The 27,540-nt window shown below is 39.8% G+C and overlaps 1 protein-coding gene across 3 annotated transcripts in view; it reads left to right on the plus strand.

The window, feature by feature from the left end:
- MROH8 (maestro heat like repeat family member 8) overlaps window positions 1-27,540 on the plus strand; it is a 67,650-nt gene that overhangs the window by 20,617 nt on the left and 19,493 nt on the right. For 2 of the 3 annotated variants that reach the window (XM_081291007.1, XM_081291008.1), the window contains exons 5-13: window positions 1,472-1,551; window positions 2,957-3,101; window positions 4,126-4,221; window positions 5,589-5,693; window positions 11,140-11,275; window positions 12,688-12,806; window positions 14,333-14,485; window positions 16,572-16,732; window positions 20,749-20,884. In XM_081291007.1, the coding sequence (XP_081147133.1) occupies window positions 1,472-1,551; window positions 2,957-3,101; window positions 4,126-4,221; window positions 5,589-5,693; window positions 11,140-11,275; window positions 12,688-12,806; window positions 14,333-14,485; window positions 16,572-16,732; window positions 20,749-20,884 (1,131 nt within the window). Of the gene's footprint in view, window positions 1-1,471; window positions 1,552-2,956; window positions 3,102-4,125; window positions 4,222-5,588; window positions 5,694-11,139; window positions 11,276-12,687; window positions 12,807-14,332; window positions 14,486-16,571; window positions 16,733-20,748; window positions 20,885-23,056; window positions 23,441-27,540 lie in introns of those variants that run through there. The other variant, XM_081291009.1, reaches the window with a different exon arrangement.

Below are 27,540 nucleotides of genomic sequence, written 5' to 3' on the forward strand. Positions count from 1 at the left end.
TCTGTTTGGTAAGAGAAATCCACTGCAGACAGCTGAAAACACAAAACAAGGGATTGGTTCTAAGGATGTGAATGTTCCCCAGAACCCCATGATAGGAAGAGCAGCCTGCCCCAGGAAGGGAAGGAATCTCACACTTGAAGCTTTTCTTCCACTTACTTGAAGAGAACTTTCTCTCCATCTCTTATCTTTGCTCTTTTGTGTGCATTTTGGTTTCTCTTACCATCCACTCTCTCTTCTTTCTTCCCCAAATTAGCTCTCTTTGACATTATTCATAGGGACCAGCACTCCCAAATTTTAAATTTTCTGCTTTCAGAAGACTAGCCAGAAAGATTGACACTCTTCACTCTTTTTTTTTTTTTTTATGGTACTGGGATTGAATTCTGGGGCACTCAGCCACTGAGCCACATGCCCAGCCCTATTTTGTATTTTATTTAGAGACAGGGGCTCACTGAGTTGCTTAGCACCTCACTTTTTGCAGAGGCTGGCTTTGAACTGGCAATCTTCCTGCCTCAGCCTCCCAAGCCGTTGGGATTACAAGTGTGTGCCACCACACCAAGCTGACACTCTTGGTCCCAATTCCAGATACCTGTAAGAATCTATTTGGTTTTGGTGTCCACTTCTGGACAGATAAGTTGTGGCTGGGAGAACAAAATAACTCAGAAACAACACAGTTGTTGGCTAGGGACTAGAGAAGTTTCCAGAGAAGCAGGGTAGACTTACTGCCAGTAAGGTTTCCACAACATTCACAAAAACATTATTTGTATAGTAGCTGCTCATATTCACTCCCTGAGATATGTCTCAATTCTCCCACACAGATGAGGAACTCAGACATAGGAAAATTGTATGATACACCCAGGGTCACGTGGTAAGTGGCAGAGCCAGAACTCAAATCATCGGGCCATCGAGCTCCCCAAGCTCTCTTTGTTCCCTCTCTATCACTGCAGATTTTCCCAGCATAGCAAGGCAACTCTTCCTCTGTCAAATTGCAAACCAAAAGTCATTTCCTTTTCCAGGACAAGAAACTCAGAATGATATTAGACCTGGTAGTAGAGACAACTGGTTTAATAGAATTAGAATGCCTACACTAGAAATTATCTCTGGTTTAAAAAAATACTGAATAATAGATACTAACATTTATTGAGGGCTACTAGGTTTGCTTGTTCAGTACTCAGCCATCTCCATAGAGCTAAGTAGTATTATATCTCATTCTACAGATGAGGAATAGAGGTACAGGGAGGATCAATAACTTGACAACTAAAACAGCTAGTAAGAGGCAGAACCATGGTCTGGGGTCTGGTCCAGAGTATAAACTCCTAGCTCCTTCACTGTCCTGCCACCAGTCCTAGGAGCCCAGAGCAGGGCCCAGAAAAGCCTGCTGCTGTCCTTGCCGGCCACTTGTGCCTCTGACCATCTCTGGCCTCAGGAGTTGGAACATTCTTGGCCCTCTAAAGTTCTTTACCTCTCCCTGCAGGACCTGGTACAAGAGGAGCCCCTGCGATCTCTATTCAGCCCCGTGCGCCAGGAAGTCTTTGTTACAATTGCTAACCTCAGGTGATACCCTCGTGCACTTTACACATACATCCTGGTTCCTTACAATGCCAGAGTCCACTGACATGTTTCATATTTTAACATTTGAAAACTGTTTAGATACTGGGAAGGAAGACAAACCCATGCTTTTTGATTTTTTCTAAAATTTTCTGTAGTTGTAGATGGACAGCATGCATTTATTTTATTTGTTTATTTTTACGTGGTGCTACAGATCAAACCCAGTGCCTCACACATGCTAGGCAAGTGCTCTGCCATTGAGCTGCAGCTGCAGCCCCCCAGACCCATACTTTTGTATAAGAACTTTGATTTCATGTACACTACCATCCATATCTGAAGGACCTAGTTGGAACCTTTTTAGAATTCAGTTTTGTCCAAAGTATATTCGGTGGAGAGTGACCCACAATACATGTTTCATGACTATAACTTCTAAGGTCTAAGAGGTTGTTGCAAGGGCTGCCTGATGTCTACCTGTCTTGGAGGTTTAAACTGCAGTAATTAAAATGATTAAAGGACTGAAATGTCCTGTAGTTTAAAAAGTTTCCTCACAGGGTGCAGTGGCACACAACTGTAATCCCAGCAGCTCCGGAGGCTGAGACAGGATTGTGAGTTCAAAGCCAGCCTCAGCAACAGCAAGATGCTAAGCAACTCAGTGAGACCCTGTCTCTAAATAAAATACAGAATAGGGCTGAGGATATGGCTCAGTAGTTGAGTGCCCCTGGGTTCAATCCCCAGTACCAAAAAGGAAAAAAAAAAGTTTCCTTGTTTTTGTTTTTGTGGTACTGGGGATTGAACCCAGGGGTGCTCTACCACTGACCTACACCCACAGATCTTTTTATTTTTGAGACAGGCTTTCATGAAGTCATTGAGGCTGACCTCAAACCTGTAATTCTCCTGCCTCAGCCAGGTTGCTGGTATTGCACGCATATACCACCATGCTCTGCTCCATGGTTAACTTAATTCAACTCACTATTCCCCAAACTAGTATTCATCAGAACATATTTTGGAAAGTGGCATCTTGCTACAGTGACTGTAGCAGGCTTTACTCTTGTGGCTGAGCTCGAGGAAAGCCTGAAGGGATGTCACTCCAGTGACTTCTTGGGGGGAAGTTCATCTAAATAGACTGATGAGCCAGGCCACTTATCTCTTCCATTTGAGATACACCTACCCAACTACCCTTTCCATTTTAGTTATTTTTTAAAAAAAATTTTTAGTTATAGATGGACATATTACCTTTATTTTATTTATTTATTTTTTTGTGGTGCTGGGGATTGAACCCAGTGCCTCGTGCATGTTAGGCAAGTACTCTACCACTGAGCTACAACCCTGGCCCATTATTTTGAATCCCTGTTTATCAATATCAAATCAAACGCTCTTCCCAACTTGCTCTTCCTAAACTTTCTTTTCTTAGTTACCACAACGTCTATTTGCTGTTTGGCTCTGAAGATCGAGCTGACTTGTTCCAGCTTATCACCAGAAGTATGATCACTCTGCCCCCGCTAAAGACTCTTACCCAGCTGCAGGAAATCACTCCCAGTGGGCCCTACGACACAGAGGTAACTCAGGCTTTGCTTTAGTAACTTCCCATCAAGGGAAGTTACTAAAGGTCTCAGCCCTTTGAGAACATTCAGTTGTTTGAAACTAGCCAAAAACCATTTAGTCAAGTCCAGTGAATAAAACAGTTGGTTGGATTAGATGATAGCTTGTCTTCCCTTAACTTTTTGTTCTCTCATTTTTCCCTTCACTCCTCCTTTATTTCTTTATGACTTTAAAATAAGGTGGAAATGGGGCTAGGGTTGTAGCTTAGTGGAAGAGTACTTGCCTAGCATGAATGAGGCACTGGGTTTGATCCTCAGCACCACATAAAGATAAATAAGTAAAATAAAGGTATGTGTATATCTGCAACTAAAAAAAAAAACAAAACAAAAAAATAAGGTGGGCATACTTGTGCACGTATTTATATTTGTGGACCACTGTGTGCTAAGCATTGTGGTAGGCAATGGAAATACAAAGTGGAACTTACATTCTAGTGCAGAGGTAAACCCTTGAAGGATAAGTGTGTCTACTGGCAAGTTAAGTGTTAGTGACAAAAAAAAAAAAAAAAAAAAGGGCAGAGAAAGAGGAAGAGAGGTGCCATGGTTGAGAGGCACAGGGCTTTTTTACTTAGGGTGGTCAGGGAAAACCTTCCAGATAAGAGTGAGAATTGAAGGAGGAGAGAGGGGAGCCTCCTGGAAGGGGGAGGGTAAGTGTAAAGTACATGATTTTCTTCTGTGGCTGCTACACTGACTGGTCAAGCAGTTACCTAAGAAGATTTATTCCTGTGTTTCAAGGTGTCAGAAAGAGTCACCTGTATCTTGAGGACCCTGAAGTAGTTCCCCAGATGTAGTTAGAATCAGATAATCATGGTCCTAGTAATGCTGAGGCATCCATTTGAAATGAAGATTTATTCTGGTTCATCTCATGCCACAAACTGTCTACAGGTACTTTTACCCAGAGTTTGCACCTTTGAGGAAAGTCTTAAGTGTACAGAGCTTGGGTAACTTCATGGGGAGGGCGATCTCAGATCCTTTCCCTGTTCAGTGTCTCTACAGGCAAACATTCCAGGCATTCTCCGAGATGCTCCAGATTTTGGTGGTAAAAGACCCACATTTGGAAAATCTTGACACCATTTTTCAGGTAATCGAGGTGTGAGGGTGGAATGGGACTCCTATGCACTGGAGAAAGGGGTAGAAGAAGATGTGGGAGGGTATTGGTAGGAGGCATGTAGTAGCTGGGAGATCAGCTGTCAGTTCTGAGTCAGAGGCTTGGGTTCATCCTCACTGCCAGTCCTTGGTTGTAAGTCCTTGATTTAACTTCTGGAAGGAATTTTTTTTCTCAGAGTCTCATTTCTTTTTCTTGACATGGAGATAATAATTACTGTGAATATTGAATAAATGACCTTCAATACATGGTTTAAATGGTTGCCGTAAGTGTTCCTTAAATTATTATTCTTTCCTAGCATAGAATGGTTTCAGTCAGTGACCAGGGAAGAGAATCAGCCTCATGAGTTATTAAATAAACAGCCTTCCCACTAGGTGGGACTCAGAGGTCATAAGTGACCACCTGCTCCCACCTGTAGCTGTTCCAGTATATGCCAGTCCATCCGTAGTGTGCATTAACTGCAGTTGCTCTTTTGCTTCTCCGGGGATTGAACCCAGGAGTGCTTAACCAATGAGCCACATTCCCAGCCCTTTAAAATTTTTTATTTGGAGACAGGGTCTCACTGAGTTGCTTAGGACCTCGCTAAGTTGCTGAGACTGGCTTTGAACTTGTGATTCTCCTTCCTTAGCCTCCAGAGCAGCTGGGATTACAGGCATGTGCCACCATGCCCGACTTGATCTTTTTTTTAAAGGTGCAGATATCCCAGAAAGGAATTTAAGCTGTTATTAATCATGTGCACCTAAGTACAGATGGGCATTTATCCTTGCCATAGCTGACCTTAACATTATTCTTATTCCTCCTCCATTTGTACATTAATCTACCTGTCAGATTGGGTTTCTCCCCTTTATCTAGTTGTACTATGTATTTTCCTGCCTTGAGAGCTTAATTCAAGCCATGTTTTCTATTCGAAAAGCCTCTTTATGAGCTCCTCTCGTGGCTAGGTCTTCTCCGTTGAGTCCTTCCCTGACTTTTCAGGCAGATGCAACTTCTCCATTTCCAGAGTTCTTTACTAGCACATTATTAATTTTATTTCTTTCCAAAGCAGATTGGAAAGGGCTAAATAAAGAGAAAAGTCAAATAATTAACTGAAGAATTAGGAGGCAGAGAGATAAGTCTAGGCAATCAGCCTGCGTAGAAGACAGCCCTGCTGACCACAGGCTCCTCACTCTGGCTCGTCCTCACCCGCCTTCCTCTCCATCCTAAGCCAGTTTGGCATTTAGGGAGATATTTGCAAACATCAAAGTAATATGGGTCTTCTCTTTCCACATTTTCTTCCAAAGAGAATAAAAGTGTTATCCCAGATATTCCTGATAAGCCACTTTGCCTCCCTTTATTTTTTGCAGCACTTGGACCCCTGGTTACAGTCACCAAAGGACCACGAGCGGAAGCGGGCGACGGCCAGTATGGCCCAGGTTCTGAAGTGCTTATCCAAACACCTCTGCCTGAAGGTGAGCAGCCCTCTGGTTGCAGAGGAAGAAGGACCTAAAGCCTTCCACTGCCTGTTTCCCCCCCTCTTTAGGACTCCCAGCCTGGGGCCTGGGGCTCATGTGGTATCACAATACTCAGCCCCTCTCTTAAAAGATGAGCAGCTGGAGGCCAGGTACTGTGTGTTAATCTTTGTATCTCCATTGCTGAGAAAGCAAGTTGGAACCTAATGATATAGTAATGCTTTTGAATGAATGAATGAATGCATAAGTGTAATCTGAAAATGTCTGAGAGCCCACTATAGCCCCATGTCTGTGCAGATTGCTTTTATTTTTTAAAAATATATTTTTTAATTGTGGATGGACACGACAGACACCTTTATTTTATTTATTTTTATATGGTGCTAAGGATCAAACCCAGTGCCTCACACATTCTAGTCAAGTGCTCTACCACCGAGCTACAGCCCCAGCCCTGTGCAGATTGCTTTTGAAGAAATGAAGTCCAGCAGGCCAATTCAAGTAAATACATTTAAATACCTCGCACCATCTCAGAGAGAATGGTACTATGGTGCCTCTTTACAAATACTTGCCTTTCTCTTTATTTTTTTAATTTTTTTTTTAAACAGAGAGAGAGAGAGAGAATTTTTTTTAATATTTATTTTTCAGTTTTCAGCGGACACAACATCTTTGTTTTTTTTTTTGTATGTGGTACTGAGGACCGAACCCGGGCCGCACGCGTGCCAGGCGAGCGCGCTACCGCTTGAGCCGCCTTTCTCTTTATCAGTCTCTTACCTCTCAATTGTTCTGAATCCTCCTCTGTAACTTCTAAAAAGAATTTCCCCAAACTAAACTTTTCCCTGGATCTATTCCATTCTTCTTCTACAAACCTCTCTTTTTCCTTCGATGAGCAGGTCTTTTAGCCACTGAAGCTGCTCCCATTCTCCTCTCATCATTTCTAGAAACTATGTAATAAGGCCTGGGAATTGGAAGATAACTTGGTGGTATAGTAAGGTTGGGTCCTTACACCAGAATTTTCCTCATTGAAGTTGTTCTCAATATAGATGTTCTAACAGTTGTGTTTAAAAGCATTCCACCATCTTTCTTATTTTTCACATGGAAAATATATATAAACTTTCTACCTCCTTATTAAAGTAAATTTGGCCCCTTAAACTATTTTATTTCCTTGTTTTTCTTTTTAGTGACGGAAGACAAGTAACATCTGGCATCACTGACCACCTACAATTCCAATAACAACAATGCATTCTTCTTTCTACATTCCTCAACCTCTAATTTTAGCTACAGATTAAAGAAGAGGAGAGTTTCAGACAACTCCCTCCTGTACACATAATCTCTCTCTGGACCCTAGGGTCTTCCTTAGCATTTTTTTTCCCCTAGAGAGTTGTTAATATAGGAATATTTATCCTAGGTGCCTTGTGGGGGTCTATGAACATCTAGAAGTAGTACCAGAATTTTTTTGTGGTGTAATCTTCTAGATTTTTTAGAAAATTTCTATAGCTTTTCTTATATGGAGTTGTAATTTATATAGAAAATGAAATACACCCCATTTATAGTTTAATGAGTTTAGGCAATTGTAAGTTCTCTGAGTCCATAACTCTTTTCATATTCTCAAAGAAACCTAAAGAATAAATGTAGGGGTCAAGGACATAACTCAGTGGTAGGCCACTTGCCTAGCATCCTTAAGCCCTGGGTTTGATCAATAGTACTATCAAAAAGAAAAAAAAGGAAAGAAAAATAAAGATAAAGAATTTAAAAGGCTGGGCATGTTGTTGGTATGTGCCTGGAGTTCTAGCTCCTCATGAAGCTGAGGCAAGAGGATTAAAAGTTCAAGGCCAGCCTGGCAACACAGTAAGACCCTCTCTCAAAAAAGCAAAATGCAGGGCTGGGGTTGTGGCTCAGTGATAGAGTACTTGCCTAGCACGTGCAAGGCCCTGGGTTTGATCCTTAGCACAACATAAAAAATAAGTAAATAAAATAAAGATATTGTGTCCAACTACAACTAAAAAATAAATATTTTTTAAAAAGCAAAATGCAATCAAAAACAGAATAAGAAAGAGAATATTAAAGAAGGACTTAGTGACCAGACTAGGCACATAATTCTCCAGTGATTTTTTTGTGTGTGTGATAATAAACTTTGGAGTTTTTTAAAAAATATATTTTTATTCTAATTAGTTATATATGACAGCAGAATGCAATTCAATCCATATTACACAAATAGAGCACAATTTTTTATGTCTCTCGTTAAACACAAAATAAAATTGCACCATTCGTGTTTTCATACCTGTACTTAGGGTAATAAGGTCCATCTCATTCCACTATCTTTCCTTCCCCTCCCTCCCCTTTCCCTATCTAAAGTCCCTCTGTTCCTCCCATGCTCTGCCACCCATCCCTATTATGAATTAGCATCCTGATTTCAGAGAAGAAATTAGGCATTTGGTTTTTTGGGATTGGCTTACTTCACTTAGCATTACATTCTACTTTGAAGTTTTTTAATGTTGAGAATATTAACATTTGTTAATAATACCCAGCCTACATAATAAGTTTTCTAGTCGTAATGTAGAAAGAGGTTCCAGGGGATTAGGCTCCACAGGTGTAGATTGGGCTATGCTGTCTTTAAATTTAGATTCTCGCCCAATGCTAAAACTAAATATTCAAGGTCACAAGTTTAATGGACTACTGGACACAGGTGCTGACCTTAGCATCATATCTCTTCAAGAATGGCCAAAACATTGGCCATTACAACAAGCCACTCAAACACTTCGAGGCCTAGGAGTGGCGACAAATCCCCGTACGGGCCACCAAATGCCAATGTCTTGGCTGGGCACAGAATCACGAGCCACCACAGCTTTGTAGATTCAAACAGCAATTCTTTATTCCCGAACTCACACCGGCCTCTACACACACGTTCTGGGGAAATCCAAGTTCTGCCGCCACCCAATTCACCTACTCCACGAGGCTTTCTTTTCCAATACTTTTTGAATCTCACGAGAACTCAACGGGAACTCAAGCAGCAGGAACGCCCTATTCCCAGCAGCAATAATCTTCAACATCCAACTTCCCTAAAACTCATATTGTCTTAAACTGAGAACGCCTTAAACTTGTCTTAAACCGGGAATGCCCTAAACCCAAGGAGCGGGATACTTCCTCAAACCTGCAGGATACACCCTAATCCTGGATCCACCCTGGTCCTTGAGCAGGGTCACCTTTCTCAAACACACATGCAATGTCACAGCGAATTTCCAAGGCAAGTCCATTTAACATGGGGTACGCTGGCAAGGAAATTTCGATGCGTCATTCCTACTTGGCAATGGCCCTCAGCATCACTCATCATAGAAAAAAAATTTTTAAATGTTATTTTAAAAGTAGAAGGAATAAAAATTATTAGCTTGTTGTTGTCATCATTTAGAGCTAGACACCCTTAATATTTTTATTTATTCCCTCCAAGTACTTTTTGTGCATGAGTACTAGGGTGAAGGATTCCATTTTAGTTCCATCTAATTTATTCCCTCTCTGTAGCTAGAATTCTCTTCTTGAGACTCAGTCACTCTTTTCCTTGTTTTGTTTGCTTGGATTGCTTTGTGGTGCTGGAGAGGTGAGAGACTGAAAAAAGAGAAAGGCAAGGATTTGGAAAGAGGTCCCACAGTACCCCTGCCTGGTGCATGCTGGGCCACCACATCCCCAGCCCTTGTCTTGTATCTGTTTGTTTTTCCCAGTTGTGTGTTCTTTATTTTTTTTTTCTTCTTTCCCCATGGACTCTTTTGATCCAGTGATTTGCAGGTATTGTTAGAACACAAGGTCTTGTGTGATCTGGCTCCTGCCTCCCCGTGATCAACTGGTCTGTAGCTTACATCTTTGCACAGGTGTTGCTTTGTTTACTCTAAACAGACTCTAGAGGTTAATGTTCATAATATTTTGTTTTTTTAAAAAAAAATATTTTTAATTGTAAATGGACACAGTACCTTTATTTATTTTTATGTGGTGCTGAGGATTGAACCCAGTGTCTCACATGTGCTAGGCCAGCACTCTACCACTGAGCTACAGCCTCAGCCCCACAATATTTCTTGTCTTATTTTTGAAGAGCTGCAGAAGAAATTTATTTCTGCCTCAATCTGGGGGAAAATTGTGCTGCGTCTGCATGTCTGTTTGCTTTTTATACACAGAGGGAATCATATTAATACAGGACATTGTGTGCACCTCTACATTAGCCACAATACGAGAAAGTTCAGAGCCTAGCGCTGTGGCCTGCCTCAAGCAAATGATAACATGAATTCTGCCTGCTAACTAAATTCTTGATTTCATAAATATTTTCTGCTTTAATTTTAATTTTTACTATTTTTTTCACTATTTTAAATTATATTTCTTGGGCTGGGGATGTGGCTCAAGCGGTAGCGCGCTCGCCTGGCATACGTGCGGCCCGGGTTAGATCCTCAACACCACATACAAACAAAGATGTTGTGTCCGCCGAAAACTAAAAAAAAATAAATATTAAAAATTCTCTCTCTCTCTCCTCTCTCTATAAAAAAATACATTTCTTTTTATAGTATGATTTTTACCAGCAGCCATTATTTTTTCCATAATAATGTAAGAGTGTCAATAAACAATTTTTTTTGAACAGGGTATTGAATCCAGGGGGCATTTAAACACTGAGCCACATCCCCAGCCCTTTTTCTGTATTTTATTTAGAGAGAAGGTCTTTCTGAGTTGCTTAAGGCCTCACCAAGTTACTGAGGCTGGCTTTGAACTTGTGATCCTCCTGTCTCAGCCTCCCAAGCCACTGGGATTATAGGCGTGTGCCAGTGTACCCAGCCTCAATAAGAAAATTTTTAAAATAGCATTAAATGCTATATCTCACTTTGCATCCACCATTTTGCTCATCAGAGTAGCATGTTTTCTAGTATTGTAAATTCCTCAGCTAATTGATTTATAATGGTTGCATTCCTAGAATGCCTGTACCATAATTCTCTTTAGCATTATTGAGCAATTATTTCCCAAAATGTGATCTTGAAAAATAGTGCTACAAGGAACATCTTTATGCACAAAACATCTTCATGGGCTGGGGATGTGGCTCCAGCGGTAGCACCCTCTCCTGGCATGTGTGCGGCCCGGGTTCGATCCTCAGCACCACATACAAAGATGTTGTGTCCGCCGAAAACTAAAAAAAAAAAATATATATATATATATTAAAATTCTCTCTCTCTCTCTTTAAAGAAAAAAAATCTTCATTTTTCAGATTGTTTACTTAGATTATAATTGGCCTATTTAATGCCATCTACTTGTGCTGTTGTATCTATCCAGGTTAAATGTTAACTCTTCAGAGAACTAAAGGCTGAATATGATCTTTGAGCTTCTCTTGAGTTGGAGATAGAAGTGGGATTGCTTCTCAACAACCTAAATTTAAGGCACTAAATACACCTGTATTCTGATGGCATTTTTCTTTTTCCTTTTCAATTAGCCTCCATTGCGATTCCAAAGACTTGGACACCTAGTGGCTGTGATGGCGTTGTTGTGTGGAGACCCACTGCAAGTTGTGGCAGAGGAGGCTGCCGAGGGCACACACTACCTGCTGCATATCACCCTGCGGATGAAGTGTAAGGCAGTGCTGGGGGCAGCCAGGCTGCAACCCAATTCTCTAGTGCAACATTGCGTCAACCCTCCTGTGCCCTCCTTCCCCTTGTTCTAGAAAGCCTTTTCACTGTAGTTCATACGGAGAAAGGTACATAGTCTATAGACAGAGATGACACAATGTTAACTCAATCATTAGAATCATAACTCTGGATCATTATCATCCATTTGCGTGGCCATGGAGTGGTTGATTTGTTCATAAGTGAGAGAGGTTCCTGCCATCTTTAGGTCCTTCATTCATTTATTTTTCTCACAAATGTTTATTTATTACTTTTTCAGGATCCCACAGTAACTAGAACACAAACAGTCCCAATTCTTATATTACACAAAACCTAGTGGGGGCTCTAGGCAGAGTCGATGAATAACTATTATTATCAATAAAGGTAACCGTCATGAAGGGAAATTGCAGGAACCATAAATAAGAATCAAATCTAGCTGTGGGGCTCAGAAAAGTCCTCTCTAAAGATAATCTGAAGAATAAAGAATAATTATGCAGAGGTTGAGGTAAGAGCATATCAGGCAGCACATTGAGACTTCCTATAGATAAATTTTCAGGTCACACTAAAGCTTGAAAGATAAGGCACCACAAGGACTGTTGGCAGACTCAATAATCAGCACAAATAGCCAGAAGTGGTGGCACATGCCAGTAATCCCAGCATCTCAGGAGACTGAGATCGGAGCAAGTTGTAAACCTGTCTCAGCAATTTAACAAGAAACTTAGTGAGACCCTGTCTCAAAATAAAAAATAAAAGGGGCTGGATGTAACCCAGTGGTAGAGCACCCCTGGGTTCAGTCCCTAACGTGCGCGCGCGCACACACACACACACACACACAAAAGAACTAGACTAATAAAGACTTCTGTTATTGGAATTGCCAAATTTGTGGGGGGGGGGGGCTGTGCACACCTGTAATCCAGTGGCTCTGGATGGTGAGGCAGGAGGATCACAAGTTCAAAGCTAGCCTCAGCAATTTAGCAAGGTCCTGTCTCTAAATAAAATATTAAAAAGGGCTGGGGATGTGGCTCAGTAGTAAAGTGCCCCTTGGTTCAATCCCTTGTACAAAAAAGAAAAAAATTCAAAGGAGACCCTTCAAAATTCCTCACCAATGGTGAAACATAGTAGCATGCCCTATCTGAACTCATAAATCACTCAAAAACTCTGCTCCTACAAAAAGCCCTTTTCTTTTTCCTTTGACCCTTTTTATTTATTGCTATACAAGGAAGGGCAAGCAAATCAACCTTCAGATTGGCACATGCCCCGCCCCCAGGCATTTTTGTTCAGTGAGATCTTGGAATCCAAAGTAGAGATACACCCAACTTGTAAAATCTAGAATAAAGAAAGAATCCAAAAAGTAATAATATTTCATACTTTCTTCTTAGATGTTACTCATGACAAGAAAAACCACCAAAATTTGAGAAAAGCATTAAAAAAGTGTCGTGACTTCCTGGAGCTCTACAATATTAAACGGTTCTACCGTTATCCCTTCAAAATTGCCCAGGTAATCAGAATGACAACTTGAAGTGTTGGCCAGGAAGAAGAGTGACCAGAAGTCTTGTTTCTTTGTACATGATTTCCATTTTATCATGTGAAATGGTAAAAATCACTTTGGAAAAGTTCTGGTATTTTCTTATAAAACTAAACATACCAGCTGCTTGGGGAACATGTTCTCTTAACATTCCATAGTTTGGAGAGGAGACATCATGTTTCTAACTCTTATATACCTGTCCTCTTAGTTTAGTGGTGCAGGTCAACCTGTCAGTGAGGCCAGTATCACTGTTTTAAAGTAGGACAGAAGAGACTGGACACCTGAGAAATTTTCAGGAAGCAGGTTTATTGACTGTGGTTGGTTCAGAGGGCTATTGCCTAAATTATTCTGTGGACCAAGATTTTAGAAATTCTTTGAACCTTTTATCCAGTGGGAGGGGTTTGGAGGATTTACATAAAAGCAATTTTTTTTCTTTGAGTTCTCAGAAAGTAATTTTTGTTCCATCCTGTAGATCAGACAGTGGTTTCATAAGTTTATTTGTTTGTTTCTGCAAACCTGGCATTTACAAAAAGAGGAAACTACCAATCACAATGCTTTCTGCAGAAGTTTTTTGTTTTGTTTTTTTTTTGTTTTGTTTTTCCTGGCATCCTGTGTAAAAAGCTTTCTGAGAAGAAAAGGAACCTATATGTAATAATATGGTGGGGGTTTCTGCTTAGTAAGGGTCTTCTGGGGGAGGGGTCTCTGGCCTGCTTCAGTTTGGATTTCTCTTAGGACTAGTTCTGCTTCCACATATTGCCAGCTTCTTGCACGTGTGAATCTTTGTCACACGAAGGAGCTGCAAGGGTGTGGTTGAGCCAGTGAACCACACACTTGTTAATTAATGCAGGTATTCATTATTGTAAGAACAAATATTTATGCATCCAATGTGCCTACCAGGTATGTTAGGAATTAGGGAAAAAAGAAAACAGATCTTACTCATTTAGGGTCAAAGGTATCAGGTAATTTAATCTCTTGTGCATCATTCCTCTTTTATACAATGGGGATCTGAAAAAGTTGGGATGACTCAGTTGCTGTGAGGGTTGAATGAAATACAGTGTGGAACATGCTTGGCTTATGGCCTGTCACATAGTAAGTGTCCAGTAGCTGGTTCCTTGTGTGATCAAGTGAAGGACTTTACATACTGTCCAGGCAATGAGAAGTTCAGTGTCTCCTGGTGGGGCATTTTAGTTGGCCTGGGACACTGTCAGCTGTCAGACCTTAGGGCTTTTCTTTAGTTCTGCTCCTAGGAAGTGTCACTTTCTGAGGATCTCCAAATAAAGCTGCTTTATAAAAGCCAGAGCAGTAAAAGTCCTGCACTGACACTAGCTGTAGACATTTGGGTCACATTTGGGTCATTTCTCATTTTTGTAAACAAGATGGAAGTAAACAGTCTGGTACATCTTTGTACATTTCTCTGATTGTTAACTTAGAATCCTGTCTTTGTTCATGGTCTGTCATACCATATTTACTGGAAGTTCATTTTTTCTAAATCATTTCAGGTTTTTGAAGTTTTCCTCAATTCAGAAGAACTCTGCCAGTTCGTAATGACCACATTGGATGGTCTCAAAAATCTGAGAAATCCCTACACCCAGCAGGCAGCAGGAGAGTTGCTAATGACTTTGGTGAAAAACGCAGAATCCCGATTTGAGAAGGTAAAAGTTCAGTGGTGTGAAACACCAGCAAAACCTCTCCACTTCCACAGCTTCAAGGTCTCTTCTGTGCCTGTTTAACTGCAAACAACTGCTGGTGCAGACAGGGTCAAAGCCTTAATCCATTTGCTAACAAATATTCCTCCATTCATTAAGCATATTCTAAACACCTGTGTAAAAACTAGGTGGGGGAGCCCAGCACTGTAATGCATGCCTGTAATCCCAACGGCTCAGGAGGCTGAAGTAGGAGGATTATGAGTTCAAAGCCTCACCAAAAGCTAGGCATAAGCAACTCAGTGAGATCCTGTCTCTAAATAAAATACACAAAAATAGAGCAGAGGATGTGGCTCAGTGGTTGAGTGCCCCCAAGTTCAATCCCCAGTACCCCCCCTTATCCCCCCCCAAAAAAAATAAAACTACTCAGGGAGATTTTTAAAATTAAGGTGTGGTCCAGAAGAGGATTTTTCTGGGGAGATAAAATTTACACGTATGAGAATGCTAACTTCAATTTAGGCTCTTATGCAATTAAAAAAAATCTATAAGTGACCTTAGAAAAAGGCAGACTTAGCCTAAAATCAAGAGAATTTATCTATATGTATCTAAAGTTGATACATCAAGAAATAAGAAAATAAGGAAAAAGAAATCATCTACATCATCTAAAATACAGAAGAACATAATGAAAGTGATAAAAGCAGCTGTCTCTGGAGGGTAGACATGGGAAATAGGGAGGAAAGACACAAGGGACCACTGGAGTTTTAGATTGTGTGCATGTTGTGCTTTGATAAAAAGAAAAAATAGAGGCTAGGGGATAGCTCAGTGGTAGAGTACTTGCCTAGCATGTGCGAAGCCTTAGTTTCAAGCCCTCCACACCACAAAAATAAAATAATAAAACAATTTTAAAATGATGAAAACCTATATTTTAACCTATTAACCAATGAAATCACAAGTTTTCAATTCCATGAATATTTCAACACAATTGACACAAGTGCATTAAGATAGGTTGGAAATCAATCTACAGCTTATGTATAGTATTATGTTATAATTATTATAATTTTACTCTTATTATTAATATTAAATACATAATATGTTACATAATTATATGCTGTATTTAAGTTTTTATAGGTGTTCCTCAACTGGAATGATGGGACAAAATTCCTCAGAGGCACAAAGAGCAGTCTGAGGAAGCAGGGAGAGACGGCACTAGGATCATGCAGGTGCTCTCAGTGGCAAATCGAAGACCCACTGTGGAGGCTTCACCAGAGGATGTATTATCCTGGAGAAGTCTGAACACAGCATAATTTCTGTGACTCAACAGTGTTCAGGCAAAGACCCATCTTTCTGTTTTTCCGGTTCATGTGGTCATAAGGTGGTCACAGTGATGTCAGACTTCATGAGCAGGTTAAGACTATCCAGAAAGAAGAAACATGCTGCTTTCCTCTTTGTCCCTTATTTAGCGAGGAAAATCTTTAATAAAAGCCCCCAATAGATTTTTTCCCTTATGATTCATTGGCCAGAACTGCATCATATGCCCATCCTACACAAGTTTCTGGTGACTGGTGATGGAGGTGACAGCCATCTGGTGCAAGGTTGTTGAGGACAGTCTCTCTGAGGAGCTGACAGTTCCACAGAGACCTGAAGTCAGGGGTCTGGATGGGAAGAGTAGTCCTGCTTCCTTGACCTGGACGGACAGACATATCTGAGAGGAAGGTGGGTAAGAACCCCTGCCATAATCAGAGTCAGAGTGGAAAAAAACAGCTTTCTTGCAACACGTATCTTAGTTTTATTATAAAATCAATATGAAATCACTGAGAGAAAATTAGAAAAAAATAGATAAGCAAAAAGTAAAATTAATATCCAATTAATATCCTATCACTCAGACACACTACTAACATTGTATATGCAGCCTTACAAATTCTTACATACAGATATACTTTAAATAGTTTTGATTTTAAACTTTTTCATAAAATTATTTTGTTTCAAAGTCACTTCCTAGCTTCCTTTCAGAAATGGCCACAGTACCCCAGTAACCATCAGTATCCCACAAGGTTAAGGTCTCAGTGATATTAGTAATTTCTTTTTTTTTTTTCAGGTACCAGAAATTATGGGAATTATATGTGCCCGGCTATCCATAATCAGCCAGCCTAGAGTCCGACAACAAGTCATAAGTACTGTGAGTTTGTTTATCTCCAGGCCCAAGTACACAGATATAGTACTTAGTCACCTTCTGTGTCATCCAATACCATATGACAGGTAACAGCACCCTGTACAGCCTCCACACTAAATTGGGGTATGTAGCATATCACTGAGTATTTTGAAACTGGGGTTGCCCTAAAAAAATCTAAGGATTCTCTTGTAGAGAAGGTAAGATATAGACAGTTACCTGGGAGATAAATCAGATTATAATGCATAAATGTAAGATAATCCAAAAAAGCCAGAATGAAGAACATTCTATAATTAGATTGGACTCTACAAAAACAAACAAAAAAGGTTAATGTCAAAGCTGGGTGTGGTGGTGTATGCTTGTAATCCTAGCAACTTGGGGGCTGAGGCAAAAGGATCACAAGTTCAAAGCCACCTCAGTAACATAGTGAATCCCTAAGCAACTTAGTGAGACTCTGTCTCAAAATAAAAAATAAAAAGGGCTGGGGATGTGGCTTAGTGGTTAAATGCCCCTGGGTTTGATCCCCTGTACTCCCCCCAAAAAAAGTTAATGTCATGAAAGAAAAAAATGATAGAGGCACCATTCTCGATAAAAAGATACTAAAGCAACATAACCCAATGTATTATATGACCTTGATTGGATCCTGGATCAAAAACAAAAGCCATAAAAGAAAATTTGGAGAAAATGTAAATATGACCTCTACACTAAATTAGTAAATTAATATAATTTGCTTAGGTGTGAAATGATATTATGGTTAAGTGGAATTATGTGCTTTCTGTCAGAAGATAGAGTCTGAAATTATTGAGGGGTGAAAATGAGGTTGGCAATTCACTTGCAGAATGATTTCACCCCAAAATAAGTAAGTAAATAAATAGATACTTTAAAAGAAGGTATAAATATATACATAGAGAAAAATTCAGTTATAGAGATAAATAGACAAAATAGGTTTTTGAGCTGGACAGTTTTCTATTAGAGGCACCTGGCAGTTTCCAAAGATGCCCACAAGCAGGGAATCATGATCAGCTATTTGCTTTTGTTTGTTTGTTTGGCTTTTGCTTTTTTGTTGTTGTTCTTATAGTGCAGGGGATTCAACCCAGGGTCTGCACACTCTAGGCCAACCCTCTACCACGGAGCTCCCTCTTTTTTATTTATTTATTTATTTGTTTGTTTATTTATTTTTGGTGCTGGGGATTGAACCCAGGGCATTATGCATGTGAGGCAAGCACTCTACCAACTGAGCTATATTGTTAGACCACGACGCAAGAAAAGACCACTGACTCCAATTAAAATCAAATTAAAGCAAGCTTATTATTTCGACCGGCCGGGCTGCCTTGCCCCTCAAAATCGTGGGAGCCAAGGACAGCCCCGAGGCTTCTTTGTGGCCCAGTTTTATAGCCCAAAAAGTTACACAAAGGGGGGTTACAGATAACAACACTCTGAGGAGCATAACACAAGTTTACATTTTTGCTGGCCCTGGCATCAGAATTTATGGAGATCTTAGAGACTCAGAGAGGGTCGTTATCCGGCCAGGGAAGGCCAGAATTTATGAGGCGTCACTAAGGTTTAGGAAAGGGTTGTTATATGGTCAGGGAAAACCGGACCTGGGTGAGTTCAGGGCATGGGCAGGCATTCCAATCAGCTTTACAACATCAACTAATGGCCAGGCCATACAGACATCCTGATATTTTTACAGAAAACAGAAATGAATCCTTCATAACTTGTGACAAGCTGGCTTCTGATCTAATGGGATAACTAGGCTAGGTATATCAATATCCCCAGACCTCTTTTTTATTTTTTTTAGTCCTCCTTTTTCTCTTCCTTTTTTTTTTTTTTTTTTTTGTATCAGGGATTGAACCCAGGGGGCTTAACCTCTAAGCCACCTCCCCAACCCCTTTTATTTTTTATTTTGAGATAGGGTTTTGCTAAGATGCTTAGGGCCTCTTTAAGTTGCTGAGGCTGGCCTTGAACTTGTGATTCTCCTGCTTTAGCCTCCCAAGTGTCTGGGATTACAGGCATGTGTCACTATACCCAGCTATCCCTCCATATTTTTAACAAATTCCCCAGATGATATTTTTTACACATTAATTTCTGTGAATCATTGGCTTAAAGACTGTGTTTTCTAATTTAGACACCCTCATAGCACTCTTAGAAATGTGCTGTGAACCAAAAGCATTTGAGAGCAATTCTTTCACAAGAAATGGTTTCTCAAAGCATTTTATTTAGTTCTTCAGTAATTCAGAGAAAATATCCCACTGTGAGTAAACAAAGGAATTTCTTAACATCTTCTCAGAATGAACATTCATATTCTACCATCTACTTATTTTCTCATCCATGAGGCTTTTCATTATCCCCATTTCCTTTCTAGTCTTCACTTCAGGAGTCTTTAGGACCTTCATGCTTTGTTATTCACAGAGTAGAATTACTAAAGTAGGGAGTGAAATGTTTAGATAGTCTCCAATGCTCTCAAGTTTTAAAAGAGTCTCATGTAGATAGTTGGAAGAGCATACTTGAAAAAACCCTGTCTGTAGTACAAAAATGCCTAGATAGATTCTAAAAATAGGTGAAGAATGGATTGGGTCAAGGGGGCCTGTAGTTTAATGACAGAGTGGGTTGCCTAGCATGTCCAAGGCCCTGGGTTTGATCCGTAGCACCAGAAAAAGGTGAAAAAAAAAGTTTAAAAGCATGAGTAACTCCCTTTAAAAGCAAGAGTAATCTTCTCTCCCCCATCACTTGCACAATGTTTATATAACTCTCAGGCCTTATAATAATAAAGAATTTTTTTATAAGTTGAGGTCTCTGTATTGCCCAGGATGGCCATAGCTGTAATTTCAAATTGTTAATCTTTTTGAAAATTATTACATATTACTTTTCCTTAAGAAAAGATTTCTTCTGGGCTGGGGTTGTGGCTCAGTGGTAGTGCACTTGCCTAGCATGTGTGAGGCTCTGGGTTAGATTCTCAGCACCACATATAAATAAATAAATGAAGTAAAGGTCTATCAACAGCTAAAAAATATTAAAAAAAAAAAAAGATTTCTGGGGCTAGGGTTGTGGCTCAGTGGTAGAGCACTCGCCTAGCATGTGCAAGGTGCTGGGTTCGATCCTGAGCACCACATTAAAAAAAATAAGAAGATTCAGGAAAGTGGCTAAACTAAAAAAATAATAATAATAAAATAAAAAAAGATTTCTTCTAAGTAGGATCAAAGCTTTATTTTAGGGCTTGACCTTAGCCAATTTGAGGACCACAGACTATATTGAATAGATGTGCCTTTGAATACCTGGCATTGTGCTAGGTCCTTAGGGATCTCTAGAAGGGCAGACATAATCTCTTCCTTCAGATAGACACACACATAGAGAACTGACAATGGCACATGTGAGACTGAGGCAACCTCTAGAAAGGAGAAGAGTGTCATGGGGCCAGGCATGGCGGTGTACTCTGTAATCCCAGCAATTTGGAAGTCTGAGGCAAGATCACAAATTCAAGATCAGACTCAGCAACTTAGCAATACCTTAAGCAACTTAGCAAGACCCTGTCTCAAGATTCTAAAAAGTTTAAAAAAGGGCTGGGGATGTAGCTCAGTAATAAAGCACCCCTGGTTTCAATCTCTAGTACCAAACAAACAAAGGGTTATGGAAACTCTCATGAGAGACATGGTGAGGAAGTAGCAAAGATACACAGTAGAGGTGACACTGGAGCTGGACCTTGAAGGGGTGATGGGCAGAGGAAAATTTGGGGAAGGGTCTTCCGGTTTAAGAAAATGCTGTAAGCAAAGGTAGAGGTTTTCAAAGTCCACAATTTGTTTGGCGAAGGTGAATGGTGCAGGTGGCTAGAGCCCAGAGTATGTGATGGGGGGACATAGAGGTACTGAAAGTTAGGGGAGGACCAGTTTATGAATGGCCTTGAAGTCTGTGCCCAGGCAAAGGGAACTTGATTCAGTGAAACCTTGGAAGTTACCTATTATGTACTCAGATGCCTTTGATGTACTGAGGAAGTAAGCAGAGAGGAAACTGTCTTACAGATTGGATCCCAGAGACTCCAGAAAGGTGGTAGTCATGATAGGTCTGGGACAAGCCACTTTCCTGAACCTTCTTATTCTGGGGTTTCTAGGTATCTGACTGAGTTGTGGAGAACCCTGGAGGCAGAGCTGCCCAGCACAACCTGGATCCTGTGGAGACTCCTGAGGAAGCTGCAGAAATGCCATATGGTGCCCACCCAGGAGAAGATGGCCTATGTGGCTGTTGCTGTAAGTCACTGAGCTCTTCCCCACTAACTTCTGCCCACCAGGCTTCCCTCCAGGGTGACCAACATCACTCAGAGAATGTTATTTTTAGTCCCTCTCACAGATGGTTTTTGTCATCCATTTTATATCTACAGTGCCTCTACCCAGGTTGACATGGAGAGAGCTGGGAGAGTGTAGGAATCCGTATGGTTTAATATATTTAAAACATTCCTGCTTCAATCTTTTTAAAAAAATATTTATCTTTAAAAATATTTGTCATTATAGTGAAAGAGTAATACAACTTTTTGAAAATTGTTGAATAATATGAAAGTGTATAAAATAGAAAGCATGGGCTGGGGTATAGCTCAGTGAAAGTGGTAGTATCTAGCATGAGTGAGGCCTTGGGTTCTATCCCCAGCACCTAAATAAATAGATAGTTAGATGAAAAAGAAAGCAAAGGTCCCCTTGAGCAGCGGTTAACAAGGATTGATGGTAAATATTCTAGGCTCTTCAGACCACATAATAGTCTCTACTACATAGTCTATATAGTCTTTGTCTTTTTTAAAATAATAATCATTTTAAAAATATAAAATCTTGAACCAGGTACTATGGTATGCACCTGAAATCCTAGCTGCTCTGAAAGCTGAGGCAGGAGCCCAGGAGTTCAAAGCAAAACTGGGGAGCCCAGAAATTCAAAGCAAAACTGGGGAGCCCAGGAATTCAAAGCAAAACTGGGGAGCCTAGGAGTTCTAAGCAAAACTGGGCTACATTGTGAAATCCTGTCTCAAAAATAAAAGCGGGGAAAGCAGATAGTGCACTAATGCTTTATTATCCTAGGGACTCAAGAAGCTGAGACAGGAGGATTGCAAGTTCAAGATGAGCCTCAGCAACTTAGAGAGGCCCTAAGGGACTTAGCAAGACCCTGTCTTAAAATAAAAAAATGTATAATGGGCTGGAGATGTGTGGTTAAGTGACCCTGGGTTAAATTTCTGGTTCCAAAAAAATGTAAAACTATTCTTGGCTCATGTCTGTGCCATTTCCCTAAAAATGAACTTTCTAGAACTATTTATACATATTTAAACATTTTTATGTATATTTGATAAACTTTTTCCCCATTTTTCCTTTAAATATATGTTACTTTTTAAAGTGTTTCATGTTCACAGCAAAATTGAGCAAAAAGTACAGAGTTCCCCAAAATCCCTGGCTTCTACACATGCATAGCTTCCCTTCTTTCAGCATATACTTTTTACTGCATTTCCTCCCCTATCAGTTTTTACCTTTCTCTGATCTAAGTCATCATTATGACTTTTTACTTTCATAATTCAACATTTGTAATCTGCTATTGTCTTTTCTTTTATTTTCTCTGTTCAGATGGACTTACGCCTTTTTAAAAATTCCTATATGTCATTTTAGTATAGTATTAGAAGTTAGGACAGATAAATGTATATATTGTGTCAATAAAATTATATATATGTACATATATATAAATATTATCATATTACACACACTGTTTGATGACTTTTTAAAAAAATTAAAAATGTATGAACTACTCCTATCCTTTTCTGACTGGATAGCCATTTTTTCTTTTTTTTTTTTTTTTTAAAGAGAGAGTGAGAGACAGAGAGAGAGAGAGAGAGAGAGAGAGAGAGAGAGAGAGAGAGAGAGAGAGAATTTTTAATATTTATTTTTTAGTTTTCGGCGGACACAACATCTTTGTTTGTATGTGGTGCTGAGGATCGAACCCGGGCCGCACGCATGCCAGGCGAGTGTGCTACCGCTTGAGCCACATCCCCCATTTTTTCTTTTTTCTTTTTTTTATTGGTGCATTATAGTTGTACATAATGATGGGATTTGTTGTCAGATATTTGTACATGATTATAAAATAACAATATAATTTGGCTGATATCATTCTCCAGTGTTTCCTCTTTCCTTCCCTTTCTCCCTTTCCCTGGTTCCCATCCTCTGCTCTACAGATTAATTTTCATGAGACCCCCTTCCTTCCACCTTTCTTTTCCTTTTTCTTCTCTAGCTTCCACTAGAAAATGTATGATCCTTGACCTTTTGAGTATGGTTTATTTCACTTAACATGATGGTCTCTAGTTCCATCCGTTTTCCTGCAAATGTCATATTTTATTTTTCTTTATGGATGAATAGATAAATGTCTGCTAAGTCCATTTGATTTCTAATATCTTTCAGGTCCAAAGAGTCTTTCCTGAGTTTATGTCTGAATAACCTATATATTGGTGAGAGATGTGTGTTGAAATGATTCAGTATTATTGTACTGGGATTTATCTGAGTTTTAATTTATGTAATTAGGTGCACCAATGTTTGGGGCATCAATATTTACTATCATTTTATCTTCTTGTTGGATTGTTCTCTTTATCAGTATGAAATGACCTTTGTCTCTCTGATTATTTTTGTTTGGAAGTCTGCTTTGTTTGATATGGGAGTAGCTACTCCTGCATGTTTTCTGGCCTCATTATTGCATGGTATATAAATTTCCATCCTTTTACTTTCAACCTGTGTGACTGCCTTTGCTTGTAAAGTGAGTCTCTTGCAAACAGCATATAGTTGGGTCTTGTTTTTCAATCCATTCCACCAGCCCTATGTCTTTTAATTGGAGAATTGAGACCGTGTATATTCATTATTATTATAGAGAGAGGTTTACTAATTCCTGTCACTTTAATTTATTTCTTTTCTTTTTTTTAAAGAGAGAGAGAGAGAATTTTAATATTTATTTTTTAGTTCTCGGCGGACACAACATCTTTGTTTTGTATGTGGTGCTAAGGATCGAACCCGGGCAGCATGCATGCCAGGCAAGCACGCTACCGCCTGAGCCACATCCCCAGCCCACTTTAATTTATTTCTAATATCTAATTTGGTCATGTTTCTCATTTGCTTAGCTACTCTTCAAATGAAATTTTTAAACTCTGGGATTTTTTCAATTTCTTCTGCATGGAGTACTTAAGTAGTGTTGGCTTATTAGTCATGAATTCTTTTAGTTCCTGCTTATCTTAGAAGGTTTTTATTTCCACTTCGATTTTTTAAAATTTTTTTAAGTTGTTGATACCTTTATTTTATTTATACCTTTATTTTATTTATTTGTATGTGGTGCTGAGCATTGAACCCAGTGCTTCATGCATGCTAAGCAAGCACTCTACCACTGAGCCACAACCCCAGCCCCTCCACTTCGAATTCTGAAGGATAATTTTCCTGAATGTAGCAATCTTGATTGACAGCTATTTTCTTTCCAAACTTGGAACACATCATTCCAAGCCCTCCTGGCTTTCAAAGTTTGTGCTGAGAAATTAGAAGTCGTTCTTATTGGCTTGCCTCAAAAATGGGACCTGATGTTTTTCTCTTGAGGCTTTTAAAATTCTATTCTTGTTCTGTATATTAGGTATTTTAATTATAGTGTGTCATGGAGAGGTTCTTTTTTATCTTCTCTGTTTGGATCCTCAGTGCTTCCTTTATCTGGATGTCCATCTCATTCTCAAGGTTGGAAATTTTTCTGTTATTATTTACCTGAAGAGGTTATCCATTTCATTAGCCTGTATCTTATGACCCTCTTCAATTCCAATGATTCTTTTAAAAAAAATATTTATTTTTCAATTGTAGTTGTACCTTTATTTTATTTATTTGTTTATTTTTATGTGGTACTGAGGATCGGGCCCAGGGCCTCGCATGTACTAGACAAGCACTGTATCACTGAGCCACAACCCCAGCCCCTCCAATGATTCTTTTTTTTTAATATTTATTTTTAGATGTAGTTGGACACATGTCTTTATTTATTTTTATGTGGTGCTGAGGCTCGAACCCAGGGCCTTGCACGTGCTAGGCAAGTGCTCTACTGCTGAGCCACAACCCCAGCCCCCCCCTCCAAAAATTCTTTATTTTTTTTTCCTCCAATGATTCTTAACTTTGGTTTCTTAATGTCCCAGAGTTCTTGTATATTCTAATCATGATTACATATTTTCTATTCTTTAATAATGTCTGAATGTTCAAGGCCAGCCACTTTGTCTTCAAGCTCCGAGATTCTCTTCTCAGTATGGTCTACTCTATTAGAGAGACTTTCAACTGAACATTCTGTTTATTGTGTCTTTCATTTCCAAAATTTGTTTGGCTCCTCTTCAATATTTATTTCTAGCTCTTTATTTAATTTCTCATTTATTTCCTGTACTGATTTCCTTAATCCATTCAGTTGTTTTCCTGTGTCCTCTTGTAATTCATTGATCATTTTTATAATCATTCTTTTGAATTCTTTATCTGCTATTTCATCCACTTCAATATCTTTGGGTCAGTTGCTGGTGAATTATGAACTTTAGGAGATATAATGTCACCTTGTTTTTTAATTTTTTTCATATTTCTTGTATTGCTGTGTTGAGTTTTATGCGTCTGTTAGAATGGATTTCTTTCCAATCTATGCGTGGGACCCTTCATCGTAGGTGTGGTATCCACACCTTTGATTTAATTCTGTTTTTGCTGTAGGAGTAGAGGTCCATTAGGGGACTTGGGGGCCCAGGTGCTACTTGAGGGCCCATTCCTACTTGGGGCGCAGTAGTTAGTGTGGGTTTTGTCTCTACTATTTTTTGTATTAAAGTATAGCTTGAGTGTGGCTAATTTATGTGTAGAGCAAGGTGCACTGTCTTTTGACTGAGTTTAGTTCAGCAGCAAAGTCTGTATCTTTTGAACTTGTAGTGTCTCTGTAACTTCCCAGCACCTCACAGACTAAAGGGAAACAAACGATAGCAACAACCAATGCAGACAAATACAGCATTAAAATAAATACTTGGTACCTCTCTGACATCTACCACACTAATTACCACAAAACCAGGAATGGTGGAGTCAGCAGTTGCCCATAGTAAAAGTAATAAATAACCATTAACTAGATCCGGCATTAAAGTAAACAGCAGGTGCCAACCATATCATTTACGGCAGTATTTAATTGCAACAACCTGAGTGTCAGATGGAGTTTTGCAACAACCTGAATGGTCAGATGGAGTTCTATAAACCAAATAGTTCTAAAAGATGGTAAAAATACAGTTCCTTAAGAGAAAATAAAATGTGATAGGAAAGTATAAGAAAATTTAGGATATTCAAAATGTGAACAGAATGCCGGGCATGGTGGTGCATGCCTATAATTCTGGCGGCTAGGGAGGCTAAGGCAGGAGGATCACGAGTTCAAAGCCAGCCTCAGCAAAAGCGAGGTGCTAAGCAACTCAGTGAGTTGAAACACAAAATAGGGCTGGGCATGTGCCCCTGAGTTCAATCCCCAGTACCAAAAAAAAAAAAAAAAAAAAAGAGAGAGAGAGAGAATGCAGAAGAGATGCAGCAAGTGATGATTATAAAGGAGGAGGAAAAAAATAACAAAAATGAAGTAAAAAGAGAGAGAAAGAGAGAACAAGAGAATTAGTCTGTTAGTGGGAGGAGAAAGAAGATAAAAACAAAAATAAACCAAAAACCCTAGCCTTCAAAAGACAAGGCAAAGAAAGATAACTAATGTAAAAAAAAATGAGGAAAAAAAGAAGCATATATGTGTATGTAAATATGTCCATAAAACACTCAGCACAGCAAGAACACCCAGAAAAGATTATTTTTTAAAAATATTTTTTTAGTTGTCAATGGAGCTTTAATTTTATTTATTGATATGTGGTGCTGAGAATCGAACCCAGTGCCTCACACATGCTAGGCAAGTGCTCTACCACTGAGCCACAATCCCAGCCCCCAGAAAAGATTCTTAATGAAATATTAAAGAATCATCTCCACTGAGGTGGTCAAAACCATCAACAAGAACGACTGGTCAAGGGCTGGGGATGTGGCTCAAGCGGTAGCGAGCTCGCCTGGCATGCGTGCGACCCAGGTTCGATCCTCAGCACCACATACCAACAAAGATGTTGTGTCCGCCGAGAACTGAAAAATAAATATTAAAAATTCTCTTTCTCTCTCTCCTCTCTCACTCTCTCTCTCTTTAAAAAAAAAAAAAAAAGAATGACTGGTCACGGCCTGTGCCCAACTATCCTTCTCTGTTTCTTCGTGGGCTATGTGCCGAGAAACAAAGAATAAGGGCTGGGGGGTTGTTAACCTCTTCCTCTTTTTGTGTTGCTCACCAAGCTGCCAGTTGGATTGGCCTAAAACTGAAGCTCTCAGCTTCCCTTCTCACCAGGATAAGGTAGGACGGCATGTTGATTGGAGTTTTGTCTGCACAGACTAGATCTACGCACTCCCAGGGCAGGGCTGCTGCTCAGTTCTTTGAGGGAAGTTCTGGTGACTGGGGCTAATCAAGCCCTAAGAGCTTTGTTGGGTGGTATCTGCTCTGGAGAGAATAGATGAATATACCCCTAGGGCCAGGCAGAGGCCTATCTCTGCAGGGAGTCAGGATCTTGGCAACCTCCCAAGAATTCTACTTTTGGAGCAAGGAAACCAGTCTTCCATCAGCTTTGCTGCTGCTGAGTGTTTACCCACCTGTTCATGTGAGCTGCCAGACTCACAGGGAAAGAAGTTCAACTCCCCTTCTTTTTCTGACTTGGATCCACCTAGGTACAGTCTTCTTTGAGCCTCTTTCACTCATGTTCTGCTGTACACACCCTAGACCACACTGTATGCTCTTGGTGGGGCAGTATGACAATATTTGCTGTAATCTCCTGGGCTCCCACAGCAGCAAGCTGAAGTGTGGCCTCCTC

This window comes from Spermophilus citellus (assembly GCF_964194105.1).
Source record: "Spermophilus citellus genome assembly, chromosome: 4".
NCBI lineage: Eukaryota > Metazoa > Chordata > Mammalia > Rodentia > Sciuridae > Spermophilus > Spermophilus citellus.